The 16168-nt window shown below is 36.0% G+C and overlaps 1 protein-coding gene across 10 annotated transcripts in view; it reads left to right on the top strand.

Moving 5' to 3' along the window:
• CCSER2 (coiled-coil serine rich protein 2) overlaps window positions 1–16168 on the top strand; it is a 74880-nt gene that overhangs the window by 34177 nt on the left and 24535 nt on the right. For all 10 annotated transcript variants that reach the window (XM_042787880.1, XM_042787892.1, XM_033004272.2 and 7 more), the window contains 4 exons: window positions 3170–3260; window positions 6442–6604; window positions 7246–7441; window positions 14872–14955. In XM_042787880.1, coding sequence (XP_042643814.1) covers window positions 3170–3260; window positions 6442–6604; window positions 7246–7441; window positions 14872–14955 — 534 coding nt within the window. The remainder of the gene's footprint in view (window positions 1–3169; window positions 3261–6441; window positions 6605–7245; window positions 7442–14871; window positions 14956–16168) is intronic.

The raw sequence follows: 16168 nt of genomic DNA, 5'->3' as shown, positions 1-16168 counted from the left end.
ACTCACGCTGGAGAAAGTTTGTGAAGGACTGTTTCCCGTGAGAGGGGAACCATGCTGCAGCAGGGGAAGAATGTGAGGAGTCCTCTCTGCTGAGGAGGAGTGAGCAGCAGGGCTGACTGTACCATCCATTCCCTGCCCTCTGTGCCACTGAAGGGGAGGAGGTAGAGAAATTGGGAGCAAAGGTGAGCCCTGGAAGAAGGGAGGGGTGGGAGAGGGTTGCCACATTTTTAAGATGTGGCAATGCTGCTCATTGTCCTACTCTGTCTGTAAAGTGGTGGTGGTGTTAGTGTTTAAATTGATGTTCTTTTTATTCCCCAGTCTGTCTTTTGCCCATGTTCATAATGGGTGAGTCACCCCTCCCTGTCCTTATCTCCATTCCTTATCTCCATTCCTGAGCCTTGTGCTTTATTTTCTCCTTCCTAGCACTGAGGGGAAGGGATGAGTGAGCAGCCCTGTGGTGCTCAGATGCCCCCTGGGCTCAAACCATGGTAACATATAATATTCTGTGGGGTTGGAGCTGATGTACTTTTTGAAGAATTCTTTTATTTCCTGTTCTGTTTGAGCTCATTGCCCAGAATCACTTCATGATAATTGCTATTAAGCACATAATATTACTGCTGTGTAGTTAACTTCAGTTCATTATACAGTAGTAAGAATAGCAACAGAAGTCTGTAAATACAGGTTTTATATGTACTAATACGTTGATGAAACTTGTACTTCATCTTACAGCTATTTCAGGATGTTTTTGCTGACATCTACTTTTATATTGTTTACCAAGTAGATAGCATTAAGAAATACTCAAAGCGAATTCACATGTGGCCCTGCTATTACAAAGACTTAGTAGTCACAGTTCTGTTTTCTAGCATGGAGTTGCTTCAGTGTGGTACAGGAATGTGTAATTAGGGAATCGCAATGAAATGTGCTGTTGACAGAAAAGTATGTTTGGCATCTCAAATGCTGATCTTCTCTGGCATGATTAGACTTCTGAAATTCTGATACAAAGATAGTAAAATGGTTTATCTATATTTATTAGTTAACACTGACTTACTAAGTTTTTATATTGTGCTTTTTTTTAATGCTTTTGCACAGCAATGGCAAACAATTTCAACTTTCTTATATGCCTGTGGCCACTGTTTGTAATTTGTCATGCTCATTAAGGTTCCCACAATAGAAGAAAATAATGCTTGTTCATACTAATTTGGAAGATCAAAGCATGGCATAGGATCAGTTTACCAGCAAACAAACCAAAGCTGCTTCTCAAACACACCTATATTTTGGAGAATTGTTTAAAAAAATACATGTTATTTAGTCATCTTCTATTTCCTGGAAAATGTAAAATTATGGGGAAAAAAAAAGTAGTAAATATATACAGGCAGTTCTCTTAAATGATAAATCCACATTTTCATTAAATGGCTTCCATTTCTCTCAAGTTTTTCTGTAGTTGGTTTTATTCTTATTCACAAATGCCTTGATATGTAGGTTTTTTCATTTTTTTTTCCTTTAAATACTTAGAATACTGTATGTAAACAAAATAATTCAGATAGGACTTAGAAATATGACAAAAACAGGTGGTTCTGTCTCAAGTATCCCATCTTTCTTTTATACTGCTCATGTTTCACAAAGTGCATCTTAACTATTTCATCTCATATCTTCCCTCCTAAGTCAATTAATAACTTCCCCTGAAGAAATGTAGAATATTTAATGCTCTGTGTCACAAAAAAAAAAACCCACCTTAAAATATACTTATCTCTTTCCACCGTTTGTAATAAACCACAGTAGGCCTTTATGAACACTATAGGAATCTTGCTGAAGAACAGTTGGAGCAGTGGTTTAGACAAATGCCTATTGATGTTCTTCCTTTTCACCTATGTATGTCTGACAAAGCAAATCTAATAAATGATAGCCAGTAAAGGGATAGGTTTCCAAGTGAATATAGTTTTGATGTGTATTGATAGTCTGTATGCAAGTATTCAGTTAAGTATTTAATGATCACTTCTCTAGTGAGAAATAAGTGGTAAACCACTTTTTTTTACTTAATATTTGGTAATTTTTTGGTATTGGTCCCATGAATCATCTTTATGTGTAGCTGTTAAAACTCCTGCATTTCTGTTCTGAAAGAGTCATAAGTAAAGTGCCCAAGTCTGATCTTGGGCTTTAAAGCTATGACCTTTTTTTGTGGGATGTGGGAAAATAAATCTCAAGAGTTAGAGCTGTATAACCATTAACAGTTACCTTAGACCTACTTCATGCTATAGTCACTTGGTATTAATAAGTTTAGGTTTATTTGAATAATGAAGTAAAATGGAGCCTGGGTTCTCTGATCAAATACCACACTTCATTGCCTGATGAGGCTTTTCAGTAGCATGGTGCTAGCAGCATCTAAGTGCTCAATAAGCTGAATCCTTTGTAGCCTTTTTCTCTTGAGTTTTTCCCACTGTTGGTGTTCTCAAAGGAAGAGGGGTCAGTTGCTGTCTTTTTGATACTGACTTGCCCACATTACAGTCCTTTTTCTTTAATATGCCTGACTGACTATATAGAATATATATAATTCCATTTAATACTGTATTGCATTTTTTTTGTACTACTAGCACACACATGCAATGTGACAGTTTTAGTCCCTTTACAAACAGTTTCATATAATGAACCACAATATTAAGACAAAAGGCAACAGAGCTCAGTGCTGATAATAGCATATTTTTTTACTGGCCCAGAAAGTCAAGATAACATAGGTTCCCCCCCTCTTCCTTTCAGTGATATTATGACAGTATGATGTAAGAGCTAAAACCAGGTGTTCTAACATTTTACCTTCACAAAGCTGTTTTTGAATTCTAAGTGAGCAAATAGTTTAGTTTTAAAATGCTTCCAATCGGGTAGCAGGCAGGAGATTGATTAATAGAAAAATCTTTGGAGTGTTCCATAGGCATCAGGCAGAAAAACATTTTGATGCATCTTTGTTTAATCTAGCACCATTATCGTATCATATTAGTAGAGGTGTGTGATGATTATTGTTTGTATAGATGGTCTCAAGGCTGGTCTTGGACTCTGAAGAGAGGAGGCTGCTGATAACATAAAATATAAATGTAACAAAGCTTTGAAATAAACTTTTTATGATAGTAAGGTAAAGGAGATGTTATGAAGGCAGCTGTATCTCACATTTTCTTTCTCACAGGATATCTTGAATAATCTTGATTCATGTGATCTTGAAGATGATGATCTTATGCTTGATGTGGACCTGCCCGAGGACCCACCTCATGACAAGGGTTGGTAAATTAGCCAAGCAATCGTATTGTGAAACTGCATTATGGGCTTAAGAGATTTTTGAGTTGCATTGTTCTGACTTCTGCTTTAATAAGCCAATGCACTCCTCTTGACATTTGTTTTTTGAGGATCAGTTCTTTATTTCATGAGACGTAGGAAGTGCTATTTATGTTTCCCCAAATACAACTCTTGCACTTGAAGAATTCTAAAGTTAGAAATATACTGCCTTTTGTAAAAATGCAACCTTGTTACACACTGGGGGATTTTTTACTTATTTTAGTAGATTAAATTTCAAACTTTTAAGTCAGTCTCTCAGTCTCTTGTTTCAGCTATATTTGAAAATGTTGGAACAGCAATTTTTTCAGCTTTGGTGAATGACAGTGTTATTCTTTTTGAGATACTGTCATTTTGTAGAAAAAAAAAATACTATCTCCTACTGTATTTTATAGAATTCAGGGTAACAGAGGCCTTAAGATTTAAGATGTGTTTTTTCTCAAGATGTCCTTTATGCACTCTTATTGTCAGTAGGATGCTGGCAAACTTTTCATGAGGAAGGCAGTGGTAACCTAGATGCTACTCAGATAATACAGATTCAGACTAGAATGAACTAGGTAAGGCAAATTATTGCCACACTTTCTCCAATCCTGTCCTGGAAAAGTTAGAACATTTGCTTTTTGTCATTCCTGACCTACTTATAAGGACTGTTGCTGTAATGGGAACATGGGTATTAACTGTACCTACAGGTTCAGTGGTGGCTTATATATCTTCAAACGAACAGAAGCATTGAATGTGGAGCACTGTAATGCCCTAGCCTTTACAAGCAGGCACTAAAAGCAAAAAGGCTTTCCTTACTTTGTGTACTGTTCAGTTGCCTACTGAAGTTTGGGGAATTAAGGTTTTTTGACTACCTTTGAGTTCTTTGGGCAAAGACTCCCATGTACGTTAGATATGAAGCCATATTAACATTAAATAAGTACATAGTCTTCCATCTACCACAATGGTGGCACATCATGTTTTAACAGTGTGCACATAAGAAGTGCAGTACTTAAATCTTATAAATCTCAGAATAAGGTTTCCAAAGTACTTGTCTGAACGGGCCATATTGACAAAAGTGCCAATATTCAACTTGTCAGCCCAGATGGGTGTACAGTGTTAACGTTTACTTCTTTATTTTTCCAGAATTGATAACAATGCAAACCTAGCGGGTATTCCTTCAATAGGGGTAATTTAAATTGTTTCTTAGGTTTTCCCAACAGAATTAGAAAGGGTAGATCAATTTCTCATAAGTTTCCTTGTTTATAAAACATGCACTGCATCTGCATCAGTAATTCCATTTCAAATTATTAATTTAAAAACTGTTAAAAATACATGCATTTTAAAGGTGAATGTTTGACATTTAATCTAGATGCAAATGAAATCTGGTTTTTAATTCACTGCTTTCTTAATTACATCAATATCATAAACTTAAATCTACTCCCACTTCTGCAGCTAGGTATCAGTAATGTTTGTGTGGCTGGAATATGGTTTTTGACTATGACAATCTGCTGTGTAAGCTGCTGATTCAGGAGGAGGAACTTACTGTTTGAGATCAGTACTAGTTATTTGCTATTATTTTTGGCATTTTTTAGAAGCCAGGGTTCCCTGTAAAATTAATGTGGCCTAAACTGGGTATCTCTGCTGTAATTGCTTCCGATCTTGTAATCACTGAATTTTTAGCGAAGAGCTTCTGAAAAGAAGAATTCACAAGCCACTTCCAGGCTTTCCCTTAAGTAAATATGACCACCTGAAAAAGCAAAATTTGTTCTTTAATAACCATATATCTTTACTCAGTATCTCAATTTCATTTTCCAAAGCTGAAAATCATAATAATGAAATTACCTATGAACCTACTGAGGGCTTATTTTGAGTAGACCCACTTGAATTTTCATGCATTATGAGCTGTAGAAGGGTGCTTCTAAAGGAAAGTAAATCTTCTGTCACTTTTGGGTGAACAAGTTTTTCTTTATATTGGTATTGAGCTAGCTGATAAAAACTGAACAAATCTGAGAATTTGTTATAATAGTATTTATCAGCACTTTTTGGCACTGCTTTTTTCGCAACGATGCGTGACTTCACTGACGTCGGACTCTTCAGACTTCCCAGGTCCTTAGAAACTCTCCTTGTTTCACTTTGGAGTCTGGGATGCCGCTTGGACGCTATTTATAGAAACAGTTCTCGCTCAACAAGTATGCAGCGAGTGAGGATGGCAGTTTTAAATCACAGGGTAAAACTGGGCTCGCTTCCCAACAACACGCAGGCTGGGAACTAAGCAGGAAGGAAGGCCTGTTTATGAGCGTCTTGTGCGCAACTATGTCTGAGTAGGCAGCTGAATAAAACAGTGTTCTCTTGTGTAGAGTTCCTCTCCTAGCAAAGGACTGACAATGTGAGGAAAAACTCCTTGGGTAAGTGAAGGAGAGGGTGCAGTGGCAGAGTAGCAGTTTATGACTTTTTTTGCTGTGTCTGACTGCACGGATAGCAGTTGTTTTGGCTTTGTTTCTGGTGGTTTACAAGCTGTTGCCAAATACAGCTTTTCTGCCCTTAAGAAGTTTGTGGAATCTGCTTTGCTTTGCCGAAGTTAGTGTTTTAAAGAGATTATTTTGTTTGCTTGTTTTCAATCAGGCTTGTTGTCCAGGTAAATAAAGATTAAATGTCTCTCAAGTTGAAAACCAAACAGGATTAATAGGACTAGATATATATGTATTTTAAGTAATGAAGCTGTTCTGTTTTGGAACAAAGTGCTGGCCTTTTGCTAAAATGTCGTCTTTCTGTGTTTGTGTGTTGTTTGAACTTTTTAAAGGCCTGGAGATACCGTCAGTAAGAGAGGCATAAAACTGTTATTTTTGGATTACATTTCTTCCCCACAGCTCTACCTCCTCCAAAAGATTTTTTTCTACTTAAACCGGAAATACTGTTAAGGCTGAGTTCTGCAGTTTCTGCTACAGGTTGCTCTTATTCTTGTAACAAGTTTATATGCTAGTAAAAATGTCTGACAGGTCTAAAATGCATACTTTTTTTGGATCAGTTTAAAAAAATAAAAACCCACAGATTTTACACTTCATCTGTTAACAGCACATAGTAAATATTTTATTTACAAGGTCGCAGGAACAAATTTTATAGTTTTTCTTGACTTTATGCTCTCTGTAGAGGAATGTGAAAATATGAGCCGTTATGATAGACAAGACAGAAATGCTAGGCAACATCAGGAAGGATTCTGGAAAAGAGCACCGCAACAGCGATGGAATACACAGGATCACTATCATCTTGGCCATACTGATCACTATATCCATGGTAAAAATGATCTGAACAGGTAAAGGACTTGTCTACCTTTTTTTCCCCAAACAATTAAAATAGTGTGATGAGAAATGCTTTCTGGCACTAAAGGCTCTCAAATGATACTGACTGCAAGACATTTTCAGAATAGTTGTATGTGTAGAAATAGCATGTCTGAGTGGGAGCATCACTAAGATTTGTAAAAATTTCTTTTCAAAACTTTTGTGTCTATCATGGTTTTTAATCCGTATATTTGTTACTTGGGTTTATATGTTAGAAATGCTTGACTAAATTTCCATATGTGTTCTGTGGATAAACATTACACTGCCTTATTACTTGCACTTTGTAAGTTTGGACAGCTTTTTACTTTTTTTTTAAAATTAAATGTAATCGTACAGTTCTTATGGGCTAGCTTGAATTACAGAGTTTATAGAAGTCCTGATGAGCAAACTGGTTTTGGGGTACTGTACTTGTTACTCTGCGAGGGATTTATGCAAGTGGGAGGGAAAGCCTAGCATTTAAGCGAAATAGCGTTGGCATTTTCTGCTTTGTTTATTTTCTGCTGTGTGCCACAATATGTCAATATATCCCGTGTTACATGACTCTTTCTTTTTTTACTAAATGCTTTCTAGCTCTAGTTTGTTATCACAGTGGTGGGTTTATTTTATTTTATTTTAGGGGATCAAACTACCTAGAGTCTCCTATTGGTCACTTTGAAAGCTATGGAGCACCAAATTTTTACCAGGCTTCTAGACAGCTGGTGGGCTTACCGGAGAATACTGTGATGCTTGATGAAATGACCCTTCGACACATGGTCCAAGACTGCACAGCTGTAAAAACTCAGTTATTGAAACTGAAGAGATTGCTGCACCAGGTGAGCTGTTTAAATGGAACAAAAGCAGTAAAGTATATTGGAGAGTGAGCCTGGGTGGGCTAATGTTCTGTTTGGACTTATTAGGCTATTGCCATTGCCTTTATATGTTGAATTACAGTGTTCAAGAAAGTGTGCACTTTTTACTGTTATTTAAAATAGTACTTTTTCAGCTTTTTCAGCACTTTACTGACTGTAAAAAATATTAAATATTATTCTGCTTCTCTGAGGATATAAAGCTAAATTTTTTTAAAAAAAAGGGTGTATGTGAAGACAAGCTTTTATTCAATAAGATCCTAAAAAGTTGGGAGAAAAATAAATAAAATTTTAAAATATTAAAATCGATCCCATTGATCAAACTTGTGTTCAGCAGGTCAATGCTAATAGCTTTTTCTTAAGGCTTTGTTTTCCTCATTCTTTTCATCTTTTCTTTGTGTTTTGACAAGAAGCTTAGCAAATACTACTGGATTATCTCTATTGGAAGTGCTCAAAGTTAACCTTTCTAGTGTATGACATCACTGAATTGGTATAAGCTTTTAAGGAGTTTTTTCATTTCACCTCAAAACTTCGCAAATTGTGGGAGTTGGTAAACTGCTGGGTGACTCAGCAGATGTACAGCAGTTCAGCTACAAAAATTTCTTTGCTACCTTAGGAAAAAAAGTCCGTAAGACTTTCTTTGGAGGCACGTGTAGATTAGCATTGAAAAGTATCTGTATAGTGATCTCTTTAATACTAGATTTTCTGCTTTTCTAACAGGATAACGTAATAGAAATAAGTTTGTGCCCTAAAAGACACAAAAAAACAGCAAAACAAAAAGTAAATGAACCTTGAGGCTAATTCAAGGGTATGACTGTGCCTTTTAGCAACGTGAGCATTTGCTTCCTGTGGTAACTGAGAATACTGGAGATGCTTTTCCACTGACAAAATCAGAAATACAGTTGTAGCACAAATAATGTAGTGTCAGAGGGAAGTTGTGTTCTGAGAACCTAATGCCTTGAGTATTGGAATGCATAAACTGCTCCTCCCAAAAGCCTCAAGCATGCAATTAGTACATGAGCTAGTAGAGAACTTTTATCCTGAGCTTTTAATACCTTTAACACAAGGACAAATAAGCAACTAGATAGGATCTGTGTACGTGTAGTTCATCGTGTATGAAGGTGTGCATGTTACAGCCAAATAGTTTGTGTCCCTACAGAATATTGTATTTTAAATGTTGATCTAGTTTGTAATAGCCAGAATTTTCTAGAAGCTTACAGAACACAAACCTTGCCTTGAGTATCTCTGATAATTTTTTTTTTTAAAAACTTAGAGAAGAAACAGCTACTCCAGAGATGTACGTTCTTCAAAACTTCCTGCTTCTCTTGCCAGAAGCTTGATCTTCTCCCCCTCCCTCCCTGTAATGGCAAGTTTTGTAATAACAAGTGTTACTCTTCCCTTCAATCTTTGTCAAATGTACTTCTCTATATTTTCCTGACTTAACCACCCCCTGTTTTGACTCGCTGCTTCCAAAACTCCTCACTGGACATCTGAATGTTTATTTTATTCATCTGTGTATTATCCAGACTTTTAATCAAGCCTGCTACAGAGGGGGAAACTTTAGAAATTTACTACCTTTATTTACTAAGCAGTTAAAATAAGACTTGTGAGAAATATTTTGTCATCATTTTTAAGTGTTAAACCTTTCCTTAAAATATTGGGGTTTTTAACTGTGGTTTAAACCCGACTGGCAACCAAACAGGACGCAGCCACTCACTCACCCTCCATCACCTTGGGGAGTGGGGGAGAGAATTGGAGGGGTAGAGACACTCACAGGTTGAGATAAAAACAATTTAAGTGAAATAAAATAATAATAGTAGTAACAGAAAATACAAATGAGCAGTGCAGAGGGTGGCTGCTCCCCGCTCGCTGACTGATGCCCAGCCCGCTCCCGCCTTGCGATCCCAGAGAAGCGAGAATCCTGGAAGGGAGCGCGAGCTTCCCGGCCGCCCCTCCTCTGCACGCCGGGCATGACGGTGCAGGATACGGGATAGTCCACTGGCCAGTTTGTGTCCCGTGCTCTGGTCGTGCCCCCCCCAGCTTCTTGTACACTCGCACACAGGCAGGACACGGGGAGTTGGAAAGTCCTTGATTTCTTAGCAACAGTTAAAAACATCAGTGTATTATCAGTGTTCTTCTCATAGCAAATCGTGTACTGAATCCAAACCAGCACTATTCTATTCTAACTACTAAGAAAAAAAAAAAAATAATTAGCTCTATTCTTGCCTAAATCAGGACAATACGAGCAGAAACGAGTAAAAGTATTGCAGTTCTTTTAACTTACTGTAAAGAACAGAAATAGAATCTTGAAAACAATTACATGAATTTGAGCAGTTATAGCATTGAGCTAGGACTCGATCTCAGTTCAGGCCATACAAGAGGCCTCCTTTTGCAAAATGTAAAAAAGCAAGATAAAAAGTCAGCTCCTGTAGAGCACTACTTTTGATAAAGGAAGTAGAAATTCTTATATTTGCTTTACCTATATTATACATTTAAATGTGTAAGTGCTACCTTTTTCTGGTTATGACTTTTAGCAATATTATTTAATTTTTAATAGGTAGAAATAGAACTATAGTCAGGTCTTAGGTCTCACAGGAACAGTTATAGTAAGATAGTAAGATACAGTAATTAAACTCAATTTTATACAACTATCTAATCAACTGTATTGTGGTTTACTGTAGAGCATAGCGTGTAATGAATGTATACCTAGGGAGACTTAATGTGCTATCCTGGATTCATTGCTGTGACTGTAGCTCTCATAACCATATACAAATTACCTTGAATATTACTAGCAACATAGTTGCAACAGCGTGGGTTTGGTGTTGTGTTCCCACTTCTGCTTGGAAAAATAAGTAATTATTTGAGGAGTATAGCTTTTTCTGAACTCCATGTGACCAGGATAGCAATGCCAGCAGTATGCACGTTGTCTGCTTACTCCTCACATATGGCCATCTTCCTGTATCATCAAACAGTGAACTCAGGAATAGAAGTCCATTTCATGCAGAGTTTTTTAAGATTTTCACTGTAGTAAGTATAACCTTCTCTGATTTTGCAGTAATGTGTGCCTGTGACAGCAATGATGGAGAGTTACTCATGTAACCTTTAGCTGATGTTCTTGAGATAGATTGAAAATGGCAGATGCAGACTTGAGAGTAAAGTGCTTCAGTTAGAGTGTAACATTTGGGAGTTGGGCATGTGAAAATGTTTGGCATGTAGAAAATTAATTGTCCAGAGATACAAGGTGTTAACACTCAGGGAAGAAAGGTTTGTTACATATTTTATCTACGTGTACACTTAAAAATTGTATCTATAGCTCTCACTGAGTTTGTCCTAAAACAATAAAATCAACTGGTTTGTAGAAAACTAATATGGTATGAATCTTCTCAGCAGATACCCTTTGCAAAGGAATAGGAAGGTGAAATAATGATCAGCATGAAATCAGGCTACTTGGATAGTTGTAAAGCTTTAGGCATTCCTCTGTACATGTTGTATAGGCACTATGCTGATAATACTAAAATGTCGTTAGAGAGGTGGTGAATTTATATATATCTCTTCACACATGCTTTCTAAAAGTTAGCATAAAGTTTTTTCAGAGCAACCTTGTAGTCTTTGAGTATTCTAAAAGTGTTTGAAGGGAATTTGTATGTGGATTTTTTTTTTTGGCCACCACAACCACTTGTTCCCTTTGTGTAGCTGTTAGTAAATTTAGGGTGATTTTCTAAGTCTTGCTGGCATGTTCTGTAATGAATTCTGATTCTGGGTTTGCTATAAGCAACTTTAAGTTGCTATAGCCACTTTAAAACCTATCTTGAGGCATGTGATTACCTCAGTGTATTACAGAGGGACCACCCAAAACTGGCCAAAAACTGAAGTGTATCTTGTTGATTTAAGTCCAGCAAAAACTTTCCAGTAAGGGTGATTCAGTTGAAAATCACTGTAGACAGGTAGCAATTCAAATGGGTTACTGATACTCATAGCAACAAGAAAAGGACTGTGAAATTGTCAGTCGCTGCCATATTACTTGACTGCTGCTTAAATGAGCATATTCTTGATTAAACATTGCATGCAAATGTGTGTGTGTGGATATACATATAATATATGTATATGAGTTTATATAAGGTTAAAATAATCTATAACTGAAGACTACTGCTACATAACTAATTAAATGTAAATGTCTGCAACATTAGTCCTCTGTCAGTTTACATACTGCAGGTATGCCTAAGGTGCCAGTAATGTTTAAAAATAACTGTACCAGGATTGCCCAAATGTAGGAGGTTGGAGTTTTTTTGTTGCGCTGTTTTAAATCTAGGAAATTGTTACAAATATTAACAACTGTTTTTTCTTCCTAATGCTGATGTTTTTCAAAAGCAATCTTCTGCTAAGGAAATGAGATTAAAATGTTTTCTTGCTGCTTATGTTTATAAGTAGAACCTATTTTTCAATGCATTTGATAAGCATTTGTTTTTTATGTGGTTAACAGAGTTCTTGTTTTTGCAAGCATCTTTTACATTTGCCACAAATGAGGCTAGTGCAACTGCTCTGAAGACGTGATTATACTATAATAATGTATTCTACTATTGTAAAAATGTTAGTCAGATAAAAAACAAGAGGTAGCAGCTTCTTATATTGCCTGTTGCAATGTGATGATACCTTTCTAAAGTTTATTGTAATTTTACCTAAAGGTTAAAACTATGTTATCTCCAAGTTTTCGAAATTTGACTATATCTTAGCATGTAGTTTCTAGACTAGCAAAAATAGCATGTGCCTATAAGCAGTTGCATTTGTTTTGCTAATTCTGTTGTCTTTTTGCCTTTTTTTTTGTACATGGATTGCCTTATTCTGCTGATTTTTTTTTTTTCTTTTTTTTCCCTTTCCTAATCTCATTTTGGCAATATGGCTAGCAAGAAAGAAAGCAAAACAAGAAATGTTTAACAGATCTAACCTAGCATATGTTCACAATGGGACGCTTAAGTTCATACTCATAGTGTTAGAACTGAATTTTTTTCCAGTTGCCCTGTGTTCATTACATGTATCAAGATAATTAAGACAGTGGTAAGGGAATTGATGCAAATGAACTTAGTTCTTGCTTAGCTAGTGAATATTAGTCAGGTGTAGCACGGGGCTGGAGAACCTGATTAAATCACCAGAAGATGTGACATACTAACTTTCTCTGTCATTAGGTCTTAATAAGCTGTTGCAGAATGTTTTATTGTTCCTCTTACATGCATTTTAATGGGAATAAAAAGTATACCAGAGGTATCACTGATAGAGCTTATAAAAGCCATGCAAGATACTTTTACTTGGAAGTTGGTCTTGCTTTGTGTGTTCTCCATTCCCGTTACTCCTTCACAATTATAACTGTGACCATCTGTAGCTTTTCTGAGTACATGTGTTTGTTTGAATAGTTGCTTAAAATAACAAATGTTGATGAAGTCTGTTAATTGTAGAATATAAAACAAATACAAAATATACAAAATATAATCTGTAAATAATTAGGATTCTAATTTCTGTTAATTTCCTCTAGCATTTTAGAAATGTTTTGGATGAAGTAATGTTTATTTCTTTAAGATACAATTGTGCAAGTTATTTCAAAACGCTCTGTTAGAACTCATTCATAACATAGACTGTAAACTGCTGCTTCATCAGACTGTCACTTGCTGGCTATCTGCCCAGAAGGGACAAGCAGCTACTTGTAAAATTAATACAACTGTGTGTTGAATGGTGTAAGCTAAAATATTTACTATGTTAAAGGAGTCAGAAAAGCCTTGAAATTTGGCTGCTCTCGCAATTAATAGTCATTAAAAAAAAAAAATCAGGAAGTTTAGTGGGGGGAAAAACAAAAAACAACAACAAAACAACACCAAAAACTGCAAGAATTAAAATTACATCTAAGTGATGGAAATTAAATTTAACTGATTGTAATATGGTAAAAGCAATTTGGAATTGTATGGTAATTCTAGGTGTTTTTATCTTAAATCTGGTGATGCTTGTGTATGTTTTGGCTGCAAGTAATTGGTGACTATAGGAAAAAGTAAAGATTTAATTGTTTAAAAGTTCATAAGTTTTATTTTTTTGCTTTTTTGCATCTGAACAATCTCCTTGATCTTTTTCTGTAGTTTAGTTAAAAACTTACAAGAAATATTTCTTATGGATTAAAAAGATACCTTACGAGCATAAGGAACATAAATAGATCTGTGGTTGGTTTTTCTCTTAACTGATCTTTAGCATTTGATCTGCAGTTTTACTCTTGTGGTTTTGGGGAGGTGCTGGCTGAGCCTCAGGGTGGTTTTAGACAGGTTTTGAGACACGCTGCTCTTGCGTTCTACAAATGCAGTCTTCAGCAGGGAGGTCATTGGGTAAAGAAACTCACCTCTAAGAATCCTAAAAAATAAAGGAGAATACTGTAAAGTAGAAGATTCATTTATTTTTTTCTTTAAGAAAGTAGCAGATAGAGGAGATGGACCAAAAAAAGGGGGGTTGGGGGGAGGAAGTACGTATTTTTACACCAAGGAGATGAAGGTTATAATCTTCCATGACCACAAAATAATTCTAATTATACTGTAGTTTTGTGTCACACTAAGATTGGACACTTCATCACGCAGTGAACCTGAGACCATACCACAGGAATACACAGCCTGTTGTTTAGTCTGTGACCTTGTAACTAAACTGAACCTTTTCAGGGTTGAGCTTCAGGGGTCCAGACTACTGCACGTAATGACTGCACGTGTTTTTGTCACAAGAGTGACAAAAAAGTGCTTCAAAACATATTTAGGCAATCATCTTTTGGCATCTTCGGTGGTGGTTTCTGTTTCTACTTGCTGTGCTTAATTTCAGAATTCATGGCTGTCATTGTGGGGGAAAGAATACTTCTGTGTGGTTCCAGATTTTATAATTGATACTTAGTTCTGATGGCTGACAATTAATTTTGTATTAGTCTGTCCAGTAACAAATGTGGGGTTTTCACTTCAGAATTCCTAGCTGAAATATTCTGTCTGTATCTTTTGGTATTGCTCAGATACATTATTTGTATGGATATTGAAGAAAATGAAGCTTTTTAAGTCGTGTAGCATCACCGTTCCTTCCTGATATAATACATTTGAACATGATGGACAGTTTTTAACACATTTTTGTGCATTTTGACATAGTTGCAGCTGTTCCTACAGTTTTGTGAAAAGAGGGAGAGAGCCTGGTCATGGCCCTAATTTGGGCACTGTACGTGTGCAAGGGAGGCTTTCATATCAGGGAAAATAAAAAAAGGAAAATCACAGTGAGATAGGTGAGACATTGTAACAGGTTCCACAGAGAGGTGATGTGTCTCCATCTTTGAAAGCAAGTTTGCAAGGGAGTTGTTTCAGCAAGTAATTTGAGCTTCTGTTATTGTTTTTGTTCTCTGTTAGAATGATGAAAATGTGTCACTCCAGGACATCCCACTCTCAGTTCCATCAAGTCCAGAACCACAAGAACCTGAGTCAACTGTTAAGGTAAATGACACTGATTTACTCTACCTGTTGTTAAACCCTCTTTGTGTTCAAAAAACACAAATCAAAAACCATGTCATTATGAAATAGTGCCACTTGCTTCTTTCTTCTATTTAAATGCAAACCTAGAAAATGTTTATATACTTTATTGTTTCAGTTTTCTCAAAAAAGAAGGGTTTGTTTGACCTTTAAAAATACATACTTACTAATGTTAGCACAGTTTAAATAATAAAAATAACTTTCCTTTGGTATTTGTAGCAGTGATGTTGGAATTAACAGCTCTAGAGCAACTTCTTTCAAAACGTTTCTGTCTGATTGAGAAGTATTAGAATTTGAAGACAATTTTTGCTTTGCAATGTAATCTTACCATACTTACTCAATTACTTGCTCTGTTTCATTACTTTTATTGTTCACTTCAGTTTAAAATACCTTTCATCTAAAGTAAGTTTTCCCTGAGATAATGCAGGCATTGCAGATGTAACTTAAAAACATCGTGAACCCCACAAAGTCAAAGATGAGTTTATTGTTTTAGAATGGGTATTAAAGGAAGAAGCAATCACAATGGATATTCCAAAAAGGATCATCTTTTATGGTTGCAGACTTCTAGTGTTGTACGTCCTACAGTGGTAAGGTTTTATGGAATTGCTTGAGGCTCTTACTGTAGAACCAGTATAGAAAGGTCACTAAACCTGCACTTTTGGGAGGGGGAAAATACTTTCTGAAGATATAATGAACTTAGAAATACTTCTTGAAAGGAAGGAACACCTCCAATCTTATTCCTGTTTGTAGGTCATCTTTCTAAATCCTGGTTTCAATTTGTAAGAGGTTTGCCAAAGCTATAGATCCATATGCATCATCCTTCAGCAACCCTGGTTTCTACATTGTTAGCAATTAGGCCTTCTTTTCTCTTTAATTGTTGCCTGATGTATTTGTTCCGCTTGTCCTTCCAGTCACCTCCATCAAAATCTTAGAATCTTAGTCTTAATTCATAGAGTAAAAACTATTGCTTTTTAACTTATTAACAAAAAAAATGCTAAGTTTATCTGAGATTTTGAATTGTTAATTCTTCAACTGATACTGTCCTATGGTTTGAAAAATTGCACAACAAATTGGTCTGGGTGTTGTCCTAAAGCAGTAACTAACAACGTCTTCAGTGAAACTGAAATAGTAGATGTATGGTACTAAATGGAAGTATGTCCTTAATTTATGGCCTAGC

The sequence above is a fragment of the Tyto alba genome, unplaced genomic scaffold, assembly GCF_018691265.1.
Source record: "Tyto alba isolate M040663 unplaced genomic scaffold, T.alba_DEE_v4.0 Super-Scaffold_1, whole genome shotgun sequence".
Taxonomy (NCBI): Eukaryota; Metazoa; Chordata; class Aves; order Strigiformes; family Tytonidae; genus Tyto; species Tyto alba.
Note: the sequence above shows the minus strand (reverse complement) of the source record. Positions and strands in the feature narration are given on the sequence as shown.